At 40.0% G+C, this 19133-nt stretch overlaps 1 protein-coding gene across 2 annotated transcripts in view; it reads left to right on the forward strand.

The window, feature by feature from the left end:
• Window positions 1–19133, forward strand: part of Sptlc1 (serine palmitoyltransferase long chain base subunit 1) — a 71184-nt gene that overhangs the window by 11316 nt on the left and 40735 nt on the right. For both annotated transcript variants that reach the window (XM_008847346.3, XM_008847347.3), the window contains exons 4-5: window positions 14126–14219; window positions 14750–14822. In XM_008847346.3, the coding sequence (XP_008845568.1) occupies window positions 14126–14219; window positions 14750–14822 (167 nt within the window). The remainder of the gene's footprint in view (window positions 1–14125; window positions 14220–14749; window positions 14823–19133) is intronic.

A 19133-nucleotide genomic window follows, 5' to 3' on the forward strand; every position in this document is an offset into this window, starting at 1 on the left:
TGTCTGTTTTTGTGCCAGTACCATGCTGTTTTTATGACTATGGCTCTGTAGTATACTTTGAGATCTGGTATAGTAATCCCTCCAGCGTTGCTCTTTGTGCCCAGGGTTGCTTTGGCTATCTGGGGTCTTTGTGCCTCCATGTGAATTTAAGGATGAATTTTTCTAATTCTGTGAAGTGTGTCATGGGGATTTTGATTGGGATTGCATTGAATCTATATATTGCTTTTGGTAGGATGGTCATTTTCACAATATTCTTCCAATCCATGAGCATGGGAGGTCCTTCCATCTCCTGGTGTCTTCCTCAGTCTCTTTCTTTAACAATTCAAAATTTTCATTGTAGAGATCTTTGGTTTATTTAGTCAGACTTATTCCAACATATTTTAGTTTTTTTTTGCAGCAATTGTGAGTGGAAGCATTTCCCTGTATTCTTTCTCCAATTGCTTCTTATTGGTATATAGAAAGGCTAGTGATTTTATAACCTGCCACTTTACTGAAAGTGTTGATCAGTTCTAGGAGTTTTCTGGTGGAATTTTTGGGATCTCTTAGGTAGAGTATCATATCTGTAAAAAGTGATAGTTTGACCTCTTCTTTTCCAGTTAGTACTCCTTTAATTTCTGTCTCCTGTCTTACTGCTCAAGCACTATGTTGAAAAGGAGTGGAGATAGTGGACATCCTTGTCTGGTTCCTATTTTAATGGGAATGGTTCCAGTTTTTCTTCATTTAGAATGATACTGGCTGTGAGTTTGTTGTATATAGCTTTAATTATGTTGAGGTACATTCCCTCCAGTCCAGTTCCCTCTAGGACTTTGAACATAAATGCATGCTGAATTTTGTCAAAAGCCTTTTCTGCATCTATTGAGATGACAATGTGGTTTTTGTCTTTGAGTCCGTTTATATGACTAATGACATTTATTGACTGGCGTATATTGAACCATCCTTGCGTTTCTGGGATAAAGCCTACTTGATCATGGTGAATGATCTTTTTGATGTGTGTCTGTATGTGGTTTGCAAGCATTTTGTTGAGGATTTTTGCATCTATGTTCATTAAGGATATGGGTCTATGGTTTTCTTTTTTAGTTATGTCTTTACCCAGTTTGGGTATTAGAGTGATGCTAGCTTCATAGAAGGAATTTGGGAGTTCTCCCTGTTTCTGTCGTTTTGAATAATTTCAGTAGTATTGGTTGGAGGTCTTCTTTAAATGTCTGATGGACTTCTGCTTTAACTCTATCTGGGCCTGGGCTTTTTTTAGTTGGGAGAGTTTGTATCACTGTTTCAATTTCCTTATATTTTATGGGTCTGTTTAAACTGTTGATCTCTTCTTGGTTTAACTTTGGAGGTTCCCATGATTTCAGATATCCATCCATTTCTTTTAGACTTTCAGATTTTGTAGCGTATGGGTTTTTAAACTACTCCCTTACAATGGTCTGGATCTTTTGGGTGTCTGTTGTGATGTTTCCCCTTTCATCTCTGATTTTGTTGATTTGGATTTGCTCTTTCTTTCTTTTGGTTTACTGGGTTAAGGAAGGATATGTCTATCTTGTTCAGCTTTTCAAAGAACCAGCTCTTAGATTCATTGATTCTTTGTATTGTTTTCTTTGTTTCTATTTCATTAATTTCTGCTCTGATTTTTGGTATTTCTTCTTTTCTGGGTTTGGGTTTCATTTGTTCTTGCCTTTCCAGTGCCTTGAATTGCAGTGTTAGGTCATTTATTTGGGCTCTTTCTAATTTTTTAATATAGGCACTTAGAACTATAAACTCCCCTCTTAGGACTACTTTTAATATGTCCAAAGTTGTGTTGTGTTGTATTGTCCTTTTTGTTGAATTCCAGGAATTCTTTTATTTCTTTCTTAATTTCTCCTTTGACCCTCTCATTGTTTAGGAGTGTGTTGTTCAGTCGCCACAAGTTCATGCAGTGACTAGGGCTTTGTCCAGTGTTGATTTTGAGCTTTATTGCATTGTGGTCTGACAGAATGCATGGAATTACTTCACTTTTTAAATATTTGTTGAGTTTTGTTTTGTGGCCCAGTATGTGGTCAATTTTTGAGAAAATTCCATGGGGTGCTGAGTAGAAAGCTGTCTTAAAATCCTGTAGTGTTGTTTTTATGAATTTGGGTGCATCAGAATTTGGTGCATATATGTTAAGGATTGTAATATCTTCTTGGTTAGCTGTTTCTTTGATCAGAATGAAGTGACTCTCCTTATTTCTATTTTACTTTGAAGTCTATTTTGTCAGCTATTAGAATTGCAACCCCTGCTTGTCTGACCTGTCTAATGGAGACAGTGAGGTATTGAAGTCCCTTACTATTATTGAGTTGGGGTTAATCTGTGTTTTGAAGTCCTGTAGTATCGTTTTTATGAATTTGGGTGCACCAGAGTTTGGTGCACATATGTTAAGGATTGTAATATCTTCTTGGTTAACTGTTCCTTTGATCAGAATGAAGTGACCCTCTGATTAGTTTACTTTGAAGTCTATTTTGTCAGATAATAGAATTGCAACTTGTTTCTTAGTGCCTTTTGCTTGGAATATTCTTTTCCATCCTTTTATCTTAAAATGTGTGTATTGGTTGCCGTCATTTTGATTGCTGTTTGAAGGGCTGGTTTTGTGGACATGTATTCTTTCAGGCTTTTTGTGTCATGGAAGATTTTTCTTTCCCCTTCAACTATAATAGACATTTTGGCTAGATATAGTAATCTGGGTTGGCATCTGTGGTCATTTAACACTGGGAATACTTTGATCCAGGCTCTTCTGGCTTTCATAGTTTGCATTGAAAAGTCAGCTGTGATCCTAATGGGTTTTCCTTTATATGTGACTTGTTTTTCTTTTGCTGCTTTCAGTAGTCTCTCTTTGTTCTGTACATTTAGTGTTTTTACTATGATATGTCATGGGGAGTTTCATTTCTGATCTTGTCTATTTGGTGTTCTATGTGCTTCCTGTATTTGGATGGGGATTTCTTTCCTTAATTTTGGAAAATTCTCTTCTACAATCCTGTCTAAGATCTGGTCAACACTATTAACCTGAAATTCTTCTTCCTCTAGTCCTATGATCCATAGATTTGGTCTTTTCATGGTGTCCCACATCTCTTGCATATTCCAGTCCTGTGTTTTTTTAGATTTTCCATAATCTTTGCTTGAGTGGTCCAGTTCTTCATCTTTATCCTCCGGTGTTGATATTCTGTTTTCTATTTAATTCATTGTAGAGGTAAGGCTTTCCCCTGTTGTTTCAAGTTGGGTTTTGCACTTCCTTCTTCATTTCTGCCTGAGTTTTCTTCAATGTTTCTATCTCTTTTGTGAATTCATTCAGAAGTTTATCCCTATCTTCTTTTAGCTCTTTGTTTGTTCATGTGTTCTTTAAATTTGTTGAATTCCTTGATCATGTTTATGGTTGTTCTTTTAAATTCAGTGTTTTGCATTATCTCTAGGAGGTGCTCCTTGTAGAACTCATCTACAGGATTGGTGGGGTTTGGTGGGAACATAGTGTTTTGGCTTTCCATTTTATTATTCTTTCATTGTAGTTGTGGCATGTGAATTTCTTTTGTTGTTTATGATTCTAGTATGAGAATTAAGTTGAAGTGCACTTTTGTTTGTTAAAGCTGGTTGATACAGGGTTCAGGTTCTCTCAGGTTTATTTTGGAGGGAAGTGATGGGTTCAGATCCAGCTATTCAGGGTACCCACAGAAGCCCAATTCAGGTTCCAATCAGGTACACTCAGGCTTCCTTCACCACGTGGAGGCAGGTTCTAGGCTCTCTCAGGCAGTCCTGTTTATTGTCTTCCTTATGCCAGAGGGAGGCCAGTGGGGGACTAGAACTCAGCGGTGGTCTGCTGAGATCCCAGCTGCTACATCGATGGAGGTCTGAACCCACCCTCTCAGGCTGCCTGTTAGGATCTCAGCCCCAGCCCACCAAAGCCAGATCTGCCCTAGGGCCTTGGGAGGGGCCTCACAAAATCCCAGGTAGGGGAATGGTATGGCCCAATTAGGGGAAGCTCACCACCATCTAGAGGCAGGATCTGGGGGCTGTCAGGCAGTCCTCTGGGTTCTTAGGCCCTCTGGTAGTTGAAGGCCAGAGGGAGGCCAGATATCAGCAGTCTCTGGAGGTCTGCTGAGCTCTGAGCCACTACCCCATGGAGGTCCAAACCCACCCCCGATATTCCCTTTTTTTTTTTAAAAGACAAGGTCTCCCTGTAGCCCCAGCTGGCTTGGATTTGCTATGGAGACCAGGCTGGCCTTGAACTCACAGCAATCCACCTGCCTCTGCCTCCCTGGGATTAAAGGCGTGCACCACCACGCCCAGCTAGTATTCCCTTTTTAAATGAAGTAAAATATCAGGTTTCAGCAAACAACTAAACTGTTTTGATTCTTTATGTAAAATTTTCTTCTAGGGATGGTCTGGGCATCTTTTAAACTCCTTAATTTTGGCATTAAACCTATTTTTCTTAAAAAAACAAAACAAAACTTCCCTCACACGCACACTTGTATGCTACTATTTCTTGTCTTTTTTCCCCTCATTCTGAGTTTTTATCATAATCATTAGTTATAGTAGGAGAGAAAGACTGGCTGTATAAAAACAAACCCACACCATTCCAAGACCTACAGTATCCTTGATCAGGTCGTTTATAGGTTAGGGAAAATTGTCCAGAGTAGGTGCAGCAGCCTGCTGAGGCCCTTGGAGTGTTGTAGCTCCTGGGCTGCCTGCACAAGACCTCCACAGCTCAGGTGCATACAGCTCACCTGCATTTGACGGCCTTGCTCCTCACTTTACTTTACCTGTTTAATTGCAATATAATTTGTCTCTAGATTATTTATTGTTTACACTTTGATGACTATGGTCATACTGTCCTTTACATTGTACTTACATCAGCTATGTGAGTACATTTTCTTTCTTGTATACGGTTTTTCCTAGAGTCAAACATTTTTCTTGGTTCTGTGTAGCGATCTGTATCTTCCTCTAAGAGCTTGAATCTCCCTTCAGAATGGTCAGTCATATTATCATTAGGTTCGTTTTTCTTTTTCTTCTAGAATCCTTTGTTCTGCTCCAGTCCTGACTGGATGTACTGTAGCTGCTGCACAGAGAGACCCCATAATCTTCTGTCTGTAGAATTCTTTTGTTTCTTCCCTGTGTTGACCTCTGTCTCTGTCTCTGTCTGTCTCTGTCTCTGTCTCTGTCTCTCTCTCTCTAGGTGGGAACATTCATGAATCCCTGGGAATGAAACCTCCATCCAGTTTTGGAAACACTGCTTCAGTGATTTTGTGTGTGTGTGTGTGTGTTGTAGGTATAGGTACACAACACCTAGGCGTGCATATGGAGGCCAGAAAATACTGAGTGCTTTTCTCTATCACTCTTTATCTTATTTGAGTCTGAATCTTTCTGATCCTGAAGCTCATATTTGGCTAAGCTGCCTAGCCTGCTGCTGGAATTATAAGTATTTGGCCACACTGTTCCTCTTAATTTTCTCCTTTTTGGTAGCAGAATGTAAACAGGCTCTTGAAAGGCTAGAACATGTTTCTTGCTCATTTTAACATTGTTTTTATTTTACACTTTTGTACTATGCTGATTGTGTTTGTTTGTTTGTTTGTTGAAGCAGGATCTCCCTATAGCCCTAGCTGGCCTGGAACTCCCTATGTAGACCAGTCTGGCCTTGCTCTCACAAAAGATCTGCCTGCCATTGCCTCCCAAGTGCTGAGATTAGAGGCCTGCACCACCCCAACCTGCTTATATTGTTTTATCTGCTCTTACTGATCTGGTGATTCTTCACATCCATTCTTTTTTCACTTTGCATAATATTTTCATTATAATCAAGAGCATTATATAAATTCTTTGCAAAAACTTTAAGAAGTCAGGCCTAGTGGCACAGTCAGGAATCCCAACTTCTGAGGAAATTGAGTCGGGAGGATCTCAAGTTCAAGTCCTGCCTGTGTTAGAACGTGAGTTCAAGGTTAGCCTGAGCTACTTCATGAGGCCCTCTCAAAAAGAAAGCTAAACAAACCAAAAATGCAAAATGATTTGGGGTTATAGCTCAGTGGTAGAATGCTAGAAGAAAGAGAGACAACACCACCACTGGTTGGTTGTGGTTTTATATGTGTATATTTAAATTGTATTATATTGTATGTGTGTATTGCACAAGTGTGAGTAAGTATATGTGCAAGCGGGGTGGGGTGCCCATGGAGGCCAGAAGAAGGTGTCAGATCCCTTGAAGCTGGAGTTACAGGCATTTGTGAGCTGCCCAACATGGCATGGGTGCTGAGGTCTGAACTCTGGTCCTCATGATAGAGCAGCAAGTGCTCTTAACTGCTGTCCATCTCTGTAACGCAACATGCTGGTTTTTGTTTTGTTTCTTTTTTCAGTACTAGGAATTGAACCCAGGGCCTTGTGTGTACTAGACAAGTAATCTACCTCTGAGTTGTCTGTATTCCCAGTCCTTTAAGGGTGTTTTTTTTGTTCTTGTTTTTGTTTTAATGTGCATGCATATATTGCCTGCGTATATTGTACAGTGCCCACAGAAGCCAGAAGAGGGCGTCAGATGCCCTGAAACTGGAGCTACAGATGGTTGTACAGTTGATATCCAGGTCCTCTGCAAGAGCAGCCGGTGCTCATAACCACAGAGTCATCTCTTCATCCCCCTTGAAAGGTGTTTTAATTGATACTGTGGATTGAGCATTACTTTAGTGTATATAATACCTGTTTGCTTTCAATACTGAGAAGTTATTTATGCTTAGGATTTGTTCTTTTTCTTTAAAGAAACCCTTATCAAGCTATCCACATAGCATAAAATTTATTCTTTTAAAATACTCGATTATGGGCTGGAGATGGCTCAGTGGTTAAGAACACTGGTTGTTCTTGCTGAAGACCTGGCTTCAAATCCCAGCACCCACATGGCAGCTAACAACTGTCCATAACTCCAGTTCCAGGGGATCCGACAGCCTCTTCTGTCCTCTGAGGGCATTGCATGACGTGGGTGCACTTACCTACATGCAGGCAATACATGCATACACATAAAATAAAAATAATAAAATATTTTTAAAAATTCAATCAGGTGGGTTTCAGTGTATTAACAGAGGCCCACCACTAGAATTAGGTCACCGTACCTAATTCTAGAGCATGTCCATCCCTCCTACAGGAAATCCCAAGCCTTTTTCTTCTTCCCTCTCTCTTCAAACCGCCCCCCCCCCCAGCCCTGACAACCACTAAGCTATTTTCTGTGCTGACTTGGCTATTGTAGGCATGTCTGTTCATTGTCTGGAATTCACCTTTGCATGTGGTTACTCAGCTTTATCACTAGAAAAAACTTATATGTGACCTCGTAGTTTATGGGGCACATAGTCTTGTTTGCTAAGTATTTACATATACACAGTTCTTAGGCATTCCTGATTCTCACCACTCCAGTGCCAGACCTGCTCTGAAATAGTTCCTTCTGTAAAGCACCTTCCTGCCTCTTTCTAAATTCATTTAGCCAGTCAGGAACTTTTCTCCTTCAATGTAATTTTGTAAGTTTATGGAACTTCTTTAGAAATCCTAATGGAATTTTAGTTGAGATTGCATTGAGTTTATAGTTTATTTTGGCAAAATGTAGTATCTTTAAAATACTAAGCCTTTCAGATGAATGTCCTACATTCCCTTTTATATTTTTCTTCAAATTCCAAATATTTTGTCTTTTATCACATATTTTATATTATTCCCATCAATTCCAATCATTTCTTGTGTCTGTGGAGACTTTGTGCAATGTGATCTAGTCACCTTTAGATGATAGTGTGACTGTTGAACTGTGTGTGGGTGTGCATGTACATCCACTCATTTCTTTTTATTCTTGGTCTCTGCACATAGTGTGGCCTTTGTGATAAGCTGAGCAGTAAGAAGAGAGCAAGCAGCTTTGGTCCTGCTCTAAAGGGAATGCTTCTTTGTCTCACACCATCCTCAGATTTTAGATACACAGAATCTTGCCAATTTGAGTGTATTTCCTTCTGATCTTTGCATTCTGAGAATTTTAATTTATATGTCCATGTTGAACTCTATCAAATATCATTTCTGCATCTTTTAAGATCAATATATGATTCTTCTTATTTTGTAAAGTATATTTTTGGAAATTGAATCACACTTGTATTTAAATTCCTGCATTTTTAGAGTTCACTAATTTAGTTGAACTCAATTTATACATGTTTGACTTTCTCTAGCAATGATTTAGTCTCTTTTCTGATACCTTAAGAGTAGACATTACAGTTTTTTTGATTTTTGAAACAAATGATATGAGTATTCCTTGTTATATAATAGAACCACTTTCCTGCAGCCTGGGGCAACATCCTCTATGAATGTATCCATTCATTGGGAAAGGCAGAAGCAGTAATATATTCATATCTGTTTGGACAGGTTTTGGTACCAAATTAATTTGTTGCTCTAAAGCTTTAAAAATTGTGAACAAGGGATAATGAACTCTCTATTAAAGGCTGTTAAACTCCATCCTGAGCACTATTCCAACTGTAGCCTTTGCTTTTAATGTGTGGTGTTTTTTTAAGTTGGACTTTTTTGATGTTTGTGTTGCATTTTAATTTATTTGAGGGGGAAGGGGTGTGTGCGTGTGTGTGTGTGTGTGTGTGTGTGTGTGTGTGTGTGTGTGTTCTATATGTGGGCTACCACGTGTCTGTAGGAGTCAGAGGACAACTTGGAGGAGTCCTCTCCTCCCATTATGTGGGTCACTGGGATTGAACTTGGGTCATCAGGCTTGTTGGCAAGTGCCTCTACTTCCTGAGCCATCTCACTGGCTCTAATAATATGCTTTTGATATTTGAATATTCCCAATTTTTCATTTTGATTTTTTTTTTTTTGCTAATTTTCCCTCCCTCCCTCCTTGCCTCTCCCTCCCTCCCTTCCTTCCTTCCCGAGCACACTGCTTTCTTTGAACTGTCTTTATCAGTGATTTGTGACTCAGTTCCATGTTATTGGAAAATGTGTTCTGGATAATACCCTTTATGGATGATTCTAATACCCTTACTGAGATTTGCTTTATGTCTTTATTGAGAGTTTTTGTCAATATTCTGCTCTATTGAATATTCTGATACACAGTGTTGCCGGGCATGGTGGCATACAGCTGTAACAACAGCACCTGGAACACAGGGTATCAAGAGCTCAAGGGCAGCTTGGGCTACATGGTAAGTCTCAGATGAGTCTGAGCTACATAGTAAGGCCCTATCTGAAAGCAGAAATGAAATAACAGTGTTTATAATACTGAATATTGTGATGTGTTTTGTAGTTTACTCCAAGATGTCTTGTGTTCTTTGCACCTGGCATTTTGTTGTTGCTCAGATATTTCAGTCTCCATCATTTTCTGTCTGCTTGATTTACAAATGCGTAAGACAAGACAGCAGAGATAGCTACTCCTCCCCTGCCATGTAGAGTCACCCAGTTTGTTTGCTGAAATCATTTAATTTGAAAGTATGTTGTTAGGTGTATTTGAGTTCAGCAGTTTTACATCTTTTGAGAGTTTTTTTTTTTTGTCATCATATAACAACTGTCATTTTCTTTTATTATTTATCTTCATTTTATGTATAAGGGTGTTTGTCTACATGTATACTACATACTACATGTGTGCAGTGCCTTTGGAGGCCAGAAAAGGTTGTGGGATCCCCTGGACCTGGAGTTGCAGACAGTTGTTTGCCACCATGTGGGTTCTAGGAACTGAACCCAGGTCCTGTGCAAGAGTAGCAATTGCTCTTAACTACTGAGCCACCTCTCCAGCCCTGTCTCTAGTCTTTTTTTACCTTGTTAGTTTATCTGGTAGCCTAGCTACACTAATTTTGATTGAGTTAGTGTGTAATTAAAATAACTTTCTGTTTTCAGCTTTCCGTTGCCTTTTTTGGTCAGTTTCTTTTGTATGTGATTGGATCTTAATCTGATAATCAGTGTCTTCATCTTTGAACTTAGTTTACCATCTGTTGACTTTATTATTACTAATTTATTTGTATAACAAACACTAATCTGTCCTAGAATATGAGATGATGCACAATATTCCTAATAAAATTTATGACTTTTTTCTCATTTTATTTGCAAACTTAAATGTATGTACCAAAAGTAACCGAGGTTGGGTTAATGGAGCTCTGTGCATTTGAGGCCAACTTGGTCTGCATATTGAGTTCCAGGCATATCCAGGGCTACCACAGTGAGACCTTCTCTCAAAAAAAAAAAAAAAAAAAAAAGAAAAAGAAAAAAAGTAGCTGAGGTGCTAGAAAATGGCTCAGTTGGTAAAGTACCTCAAGCATGAGGACCTGAGTTCAATCCCCAGTGTTCATGTAAACACTCAGGCATGATGGTCTGCCTCTATAACCCCAACTCTGGGATCTGGAGATAAATGGATCCCTGGTGCTCATTGGCCAGCCAGTCTAACCTCATCAAATTGTATAGATAATATATTAAAAAATAATGTTGCTTTTTCCCCCTTACCTCACATAGTAACTTTATTTTAATTCGTCATAAGAATTTGATACCATATTCATCATTTGAATCACTTTTCAAAGGAATTGTTTTTTAAGCCTATTACTTTGATTTCTGTCTCATCACTTGGGATCTATTACTTTTATTTGTTCGAGGGGTTTCTTTTGTTTGTTTTTTGAGACAGTGTCTTCCCTGTAGCCCCAGCTGGCCTATATTTAACTATGTAGACCAGGCTGGCCTCCGTCTCACAGAGATTTACCTGCTTCTGCCTCCCAGTTGCTAGGATTGAAGGTGTGTGTACCACCATGCTCAGTGAGATCCATTACTTTTTAAACATGTGGATTGCTGTCCTCCAGCATTTCGCCTGTGTCTTAGATATCTGCTCACTATATATCATTCCTACACTTACTTGTTCCCCAATAGTAATTTTTTTGTTGTGATCCAAAAAGGATTGTTTACTTGTTTGTACAGTACCTACGTTGTGAAGCCCACTGCTGGCAATGTGGGAATGTGCGCTGTAGTTACTTGTTTTATTTTACCTCTCTGTTTTTAAAAAAGAAGGAAATTATTTCTTCAAATTCTTAAGGTAGCATTGCTAGAGGTGGTTCTGGTAGTAAGAGTGGGTCAGTGGCTTACAGAACCCAAAATTCCGTGACTCCACAGGAGCTGCTGTGCTGTTCATAAGTCATCTTGAGAAAGGGTAGCAGGTGAATGGGTAGAGGAGAGACCCCTTTCTTTGTCAACTTAAGGCCGCACTGGCCACAACTTGTTGCAAAAACAGCTAGAATATGTGGCCTCCTGTTATAGGTAGCAGAGTAGTCACGACAGTACACATCAGTTGGCATCTGTTGAGCTCTGCTGTATAAGTACTGTGCATAAACATAGGAGTGCAACTGAAGGCATGTCTAGTGAGACCGAAAGTTCACCAATATGGCTACTCCCAGTTACTCGGGTACCAGCATGACCCTGTGGATGCTATTTCTGTCTGCTGTCATCTGTTCCGAATACCTTATTATTTTTTTCCCCTTGCCTTTTGTCTGCTTAGTTTTCTCGATTACACTTCCTTCTGTGCCTCTCATCTCTTCATGCTTGATGTATTTCCTGTGCCCGTATTTTAGTCAGTAGTTCTTAATGAGCAGTGCAGAGACTTACTAGATTCCTTCCACCTTAGTCATGCCCCATCTCTTCCCTACCTGTTTCACATGCCCCAGGATTGTTAATGTTGAGAATCACCACCGTCTTATCTATTTACTAGTTCCTTTGCTTATCTTTGGCTGTATATTGCTTTATCTACCCAACTTCTTCAGGCTTAAAGTGTCTTTTTCCTAAAATATGTCCTCTGCTATATCCTCCAGTGGGGACTGAGGAAGATTCTCTCTGTATCATACTGTGTTTTTCTTATACCTCCTTGAATGTCAGCTGGTTAGTGGGGTCCCAGGTGGGTAGTGATTTGTCTTGCAGCTCTTGGAAAAGTCTTCCCTTGTGTTGTGGCAAGACTAGCCAGTGAATGTGTCACCCAAATTTTGTCTTCTCTGTTGGCTTTTAGAAGTCTTCTCCATCTGTAAAATTCTTTGTTCTTACTCACCCTGCTTTGTGCCTATTTTTCCTTTTCAGCCTGATTCTTACTCTGTGAATTTTGAGAACTTTCTACTGTTGCCTATCTGAACACTCTTGGTCTGTTTTGTTTTGGGTTTTTTTCTTTAGTCTTTCCTTTGGAACTCCTGTTCTAGAACTTGTAACTTTTTCCTGCTTCCATGTCCAGCGTGTGCTCTTCTCTATTTTTTGCATCTCATCATTTTCTCAATTCTTTCACTTTCCTACCTTGTCTGAACAGATACGTAATTTTTCTCTTGGATTCTTTGTTTTACTGATTCTTAGTTTTTATTGAGTTGTAGAAGTTATGTTTGGCTATTTTATACATCTGCTTGCCTTTGTTTACCATGCCTCAACCTTGGCTTTGGCCCTTCATGCTTCCTCCTTCTGGTATCTCGAGTTCTGAGTTGCTGGTCCACTGCTCCTGTGTGGCCTGCTGATTCCTGGTGGGGGCTTGTGGTTTTGATTAGGAAATATTTTCTTTTCCTCTTCTGAATCCTTGGGAGGGTTGATTGTAGAGTTGTTTTTCTACATGTTTTGTTTTAGGTCCCAGGATTCCTGCCTAGAGTTACCTGACTTGCTCCTGTTAGCTGGCATGGAGAATAGGTGGGAAACTCCAATTCACACTGGAAACTGTTTTCCTTCCCTCTTCTCGGTACAGGATAGAACAAGTTTCCCTGCTTCAGATCACACTGCCAGCCAGCAAATCACAGACTGATGTTGAAGGCATAAAAAAGAGGGGAAATATTTAGCACATTTTATGGACCTTGCACGTCAAATAGACACTTACCTTGAAAGACACATTCTTTCCCACCCTTTGTCAATGATGAAACTGATCACTGAAGCCAGGGGATGTGCCCAAGCATCCAGTGCTCTCAGGAGCTGTGATGTAAGTGATGTCTGTCTCAAAGCTCTGTGAGACATTTGTTTTTCACTTCTGACTGAAACTGAGTCTTCATTCATTTTGTATGTTAGTGTTAATATGCTTTTGTGAATTTATTTCAAGTCTTCTCTATTTTCTTTCCTTGGCTTTCCAGAATCTTGTGCTTCTTTCCTTGTGAATTATCAGTTCTATTGGAAAATAGACAAATGTAACTGAAACCACAGTTTCATGGTGCAGTCCTGTCCCTCACCTGGGTGATGGTTTATATATCTTCTACACTGTTCTGCCCTGTCATGCTGTTTCCTTTAGTCGCGAGAGACTGGTACTAACCAAATTGGCCTTGAATGCCATGGTCCATGTTTGACCCCATGTTCTTGAAGCATGATTTATAATAAACTTTAGTGTGTCAGCAAAGGGCTTAACATATGTCTTGCCAAGAGCCTGTTCTTCCAGACCAGCTGTGCTCAGATCTGACTCCTGTGTAGATTGCTACCCTAATTCTTTTTTTTTGGGGGGGGGGGGTGGCAGTGATCATGGAAGATCTTCTCAAAGAGAATTCCAGCATTAACTCAGAAATTAGATGCATATCCCAGTTATTCTTTTACTGGATTCCTATAGAAAACATTTGTTTTTAAACCACTGAACTAAGGTCATAACTCTCTTTGCCTGTTCTCGCCTTTGACCTTGATCATATATCCTTCCTGATTATTTTAGTCCTGATTTTTTTCTGAGATATATATTTAGCTACTCGAGTTTAAAAATCAAAACAGAAATTTACCATCTTCATCCATCTTCTTTCATTTATAAAGATTTATATTTATTTTTAGGTGTATGTTTGCCTGCATGTATGAATATCACATGTGTGCCTGGTACCCTCAGGGACCAGAAGAGAGCATCACATCCCCTAGAACAGGAGTTACAAGCAGTTGAGCCACCATATGAGTGCTGGGAACTGATCCAGGTTCTCTGAAAGAGCAGCCAGCACTCTTTACCACTGAACTCCGGGCCCTGATTTATTTAGTTGTACGGGGGAGCTTATTAAAGAACAGGCCTGGTGGAAAGGCGTTTGATGTTTAATCTCCCATTCTCCAATTTTATTATTAGAAAGCAAAAACAAAAGACTTGGAAAGCAAATATGGCAGAATGATAAAACCACAGTTGTGTTGTGCCTGGCACATTGGCACATGACCTGGATGGGTGCTGAAGCAAACCACTTTTTGTCTCTTTCCCTAGCCCTCCTAGCCACAACATTGTAGTGAATGGAAAAGAATGTATAAACTTTGCCTCCTTTAATTTTCTTGGATTGCTGGACAACCCTCGGGTCAAGGTGAGTAGTACATACTGCTGAAGTGGAACATGACTTTGCTAGTTGAAGAGAATGAGTGTAAAGGACATGGGCGACCCATCAGAAAGGGCAAAATGCCTCCCACTACTGTGTGTGACAGACTCAGAACCTAGGCTTGGACAAAGGGAGTCAGAAGTGTCTGAAGGGCTTAGTGTAGCTGGCAGCCAGAGGACCCAGGATAGCCAGACCTGGATAGTAGTCAGAGTGTGTCTAGGCAGTTGCTCCATCTCCTATTAGGAGTTTTTAGGGAAGGCACAGGTTCACAAATGCAAGAAGTGTAAAGGTCTTGAGTTCATTGAATATTCAGAATTAGGCTAATATAACTTTTCCATTGTTTTTGTTATGTGCCTTATTTGTTAGACCCTGTGTTACCTACACCCTGTTGAAATTGTCATAGTTACAAGAAAGAAAGGAAAGTGGGAGAGGGAAAGGGTAGCTGTGTGGGTTCAAGAATAGAAAGCGTCAGTTTTGACTCTTAAGGTAAATCATTAAAATTTTTTGCTTCAATAAAGGCAGCAGCATTAGCATCTTTAAAGAAATACGGCGTGGGTACCTGTGGACCTAGAGGATTTTATGGCACATTTGGTAAGTTGTATTGTTTTTCAAACTCCCTTTAAATAGTTAAGATTCAGTTTGATTTTAAAACTCCTTTGAAAACATATTCTTAATTACTAAGCTGAGTGTGTTTGGTTTCTTGCATTTCATTTAGTTGTATTTGGAGGCATAAGTGGGAAATGCATTGGTCTGGGACTGGGTGTGGCTTGTAGAAGAAAGAGTCTGAGGGCATATTACCATAGGCTCTTCTGTGGTGTGAAAAGACTGTCTTTGTCATACATACCCAGCCACTTGCTGGGTGTTGGAATCTTGGTTGGGTCAACAAGGACCCAACCAGGTCTTGCCTGTCACATTGCTCTTGTGTCCAAGGATGCTGTCCTTTATCCTTTTTTACCTGCTAGACACCAGTCACACTGTTTCAGAACGGAAGTGTAGGCAGCAGTGCCATTCCCACAGAAGAAGTGGGTTTATACCTCACTTTCCCACTGTTCACTGGAAAGAACTGTCAAAAGACAGGGCTAGAAAAGAGCCCTAGGCAGTCCTGTATTTATTTGCTGGATTGTAACTGTAGCTTTTTTCTTTCTGTAATGGAGGTGAAGATCCTTGTGCGTGTGACCCTGGTATAGACTACCTAAATATTCAGGTGGTGTAGGGTAGCAAACACCTGTGAGCTTCCTAACTCAGTCTTCAGAGAAGACCTATTAAGTGTACATTCATTGCTCTTTGCTTCTGAAAATTAAGTTCAGATGTTCAGATGGTTAAATTCTGGAAATAGCATTCTGGTTTACAGAACATCAGAATGGGAAGTAAATTAAGGAAATCATCTCCTGTCTTCTGTCCTTATTTCCACTTCTGGATCTTTCTGTGTTTTGAATTTCAGTGGGTTAACACGTTTTTCATGAAAGGAGGACCTTTATTTCTTAGTTTGGTGATTACATTGTTTGTGCTGAAGACAGATGGGAAGAGTTGGTGCCTGCAGATCCTATAGCTATAAGGAATCTCAAAAATTGTCCCAACCCTTCAGCCAAGGATGCTCAGAAATGTTAAGCATCTTCCTCACAGTCTCACAGTTCATAACTTTCAATCTTAAAATTAGACCCAGTGTCTTGACTTTCAGTCTCAAATGGCAAGATCAAAGGACTGAGTTCAAATCAGAGCCTCCTACTTTCCTCTGTCTAAAGCAAACAGGGGTTGTTTGTTTTGTTTTTATTGGTAGGGAATTGTTTCCTTGACACAGGACTAGGAAACAGGAAAAGCTACTTTTTAATGAGTTGTTGGTTATTATCTGATTTACGAGCCTGGCTTTCTGTGAGTTGGCTAGAATGAAGAAATTGCTTTGTTAAAAGCCTCTCTAGTAGATTTTATATGCATATGTAGCCTTGACTCCTGTTTAGGACTTAATCTGAGAAGACAGATGAACTATATTACTGTATCAAATGGGGGGAGGGGAGTAAAGTCTTTAAGACTAGTTTTCCTGAAGCTGTAAAAATGTTATTAATATAGCCCAGTGATTCCATTTGGATCGCTTGCACAAGCGTGTGCTAGGTACTGTCCAATTAATCTAATATTCTTGACTGAGTAATTCCATACAGGGTACAAACTTCAAAACAGAGATGGACATAAAAAGTCTTTGAACCTCTGTCCCTGTCCTGTCCCTGTCCTTTCCACTGCATCTCACTCCCATGATAAAGTCAGGTGACTGTCAGAAGTTTCTTGTTAACCCTGCCACAGATTTGAGCATATTCGATCACTTCCATACATACTTACTTCTCCCATTTCTGCAAAAATAACCCTGTTGTCTGCATTGTTCTATGCTTGCATGTTGATAGGATGTGTTTGGGTTTTTGCAGTGCTAGGGTCAAACTCATGGTCTTGTGTGTGCTAGGCAAACACTTTTTCACTGAGCTTATACCTCTAGTCCCAAAATGAGTGTATTTTAAATTTAAGATTGATTTCATTTTTTTTTTCAGGTATCTGAATGGCCACCAGAGGCCAATAGTAAATATACAGTTGTATATCAAGTGCTCTAAACTCCTTACAGACCAGTAATTCATCTATGTCCTAAAACTATATAATTATTCAAGTTGAGTTTGGCATCTAGATCAGGATTACAAATTCATTTGCATCAGACAGTTTTGTAATGAGACACCACACCCAGAAGTCATGACCTGTTTCCTAAGAGCCTTGGCTTTCAGCTAAGGTCAGTTCGTCCCTTCTGAACAATTGGCCTCAATGGTCATCCTCTGTCCTGTGTGTGATCCATATTTGTACTTTGGTTTTCTAGCAGGATTGTTTTTCTGTGGTTTTTTTTTTTTTCTGAAAGCAGTCATTTGAATAATTATATCAGTGTACTGTGAAATTGTAGCATTTGATAAAATCAGGAAACTACCTGAAGTCATCTTAAGATGATTTAAGCCTCTCCAGTACTTCCTGCAGTTAAATTATTCTGAGTATTCGGGGCACGTGGCAAGTGCCCTTTGCACTGAGAAGTGAAGCAGAGCCTTCTCTTCTTTGTCGTTGCTTATGTGTTTTTGAACTGGGTAATTCAGGGCTTAGAATCGCTTTCCCTAGGCCCACAAAGGTTGCTTTTAATTTGATTGTTACCCCCTTGTTGTAACAATCTGGGCATCTGTTTTCAAAGCTTCCCCCTCTTTTGGTTCTTCCCTTAACTTTTTAGATAATGAACATAAACCTCTTATAGCAAAAGTAACTTTGCTTATTAAAACATTCTCTCAGGCTGGCAAAATGGCTCAGCAGATAAGGGCACTTGCTGCCAAGTCTGATGACCTGAACCCTAGAACCCACATGGTGGAAGGAAAGAACTGACTCCCTCCAGTTGTCTTCTGACAGCTCACATACACACTGTGACATGCATGCACCCACACACAATAAATACATAATTTTTTTTAATTGTCTCTTTTTGCTGGATAGCTTTAGTGTCAACTTGACACACCTGGATTGAGGGAGCCTCAACCGGGAATTGCCTCCATTGGACTGGCCTATGGCCATGTCTGTGGGGCATCTTCTTGATTGTTGAATGATATGGGAGGGCCCAGCCCATTCTGTGTGGTACCACCTCTGGGCAGGTGGGCCTGTGTTACAATAAGAAAAAAGGCTGAGCAGGGGCCAGAGGAGCAAGCCAGTAAGCAGCATTCCTCTATGGCCTGTGCTCCAGCTCCTGCCTCCAAGTTCCTACCCTGAGCTCCTACCTTGGGCTCCCTGATGATCAGTGACCCGGGAGATGTAAGCCAAATAAACCCTTTCCTCCCCAAGTTGGTATTGATCAGAGTATTTTGACACAGCAATGGAGAGACAAACTAGAATATATAGTAACATATAAGTTAGATGATTAATACAGAAAAAGACAGTGGAGCAATGATTGAGTTAAAATTTGTCTAATTCTTTAGGCTAAATGTTGTGCTCCTCCCAGAGGCCTGGCAGAGGGGACTAAACACTGGGCTCACACAGCAGTGGTCAATGAGCAGTGCATTTACTGGGGTACTAGGAATTGAATGTATGGGAATGTCACAGCAAATCCCATCAATTTGTACAACTGATGCTTGTTAATATTTTTAAAAACTAGATAACAAAAAAAAAATCATTGGAATGTCTTCCCAACTACTTTTGTGTTTTAGATGTGAGCAGTTGGTTTTACAGAATTGGAGCCATCTCTCCGTCCAGGGCTGGTCAGTCCCTGTGTATTCAGGAGGCTATCTGCTGATACATGTTTATTTCCTTTTTCTCCTGTTTGTAAGCCTTATTGAGCCTTATATCTGAGCTTTAACTTCACTGTGGTGGTCTCTGGTACCTTGGTATCTCTTTGTCATAGGTGAAGCCTGCCTGGCTCCTTGGTCTTAAATTGAGTCAAAAGACAGTGGTATATTGGTCTGGGTATGGTGGCGCATGCCTGTAATCGCAGGACTCAGAGGCAGGCAGATCTCTGTGAGTCCAGCTGCTTGCGACAACAGTAAGAACGTGTCTCAAAAACAAAAAGCATCACCTGTGCAGAGGTGACCTTTCATTTTGGTCTAGAGCCAGCAGTGAACAGTTGTTCTTTGGGTGGTTTTTTAAGTGTCTTCTTTTTTTTAATGAGAGTAGTCAACTGGACCACAACTGAGTGTTTTATTAGAAAGAACATGTGGTCTCTAAATTCCTCCATCTGCTGCTGCTTTTCTTCCAGGCCTGGATCATGGTTTTTGTAGGAGTGGGGAGAAACAGTCCCTGCCTACACAGCTTATAACATTTGGCAAGAATCGAATATGATCCTGAATGTGAAAACATTGTGAAAAACATTCAGCACCACATTTGGATACATAAATGCTGATATTTTTATTTTTAGGC

The sequence above is a fragment of the Nannospalax galili genome, unplaced genomic scaffold, assembly GCF_000622305.1.
Source record: "Nannospalax galili isolate Female #2095 unplaced genomic scaffold, S.galili_v1.0 scaffold762, whole genome shotgun sequence".
Lineage (NCBI taxonomy): Eukaryota > Metazoa > Chordata > Mammalia > Rodentia > Spalacidae > Nannospalax > Nannospalax galili.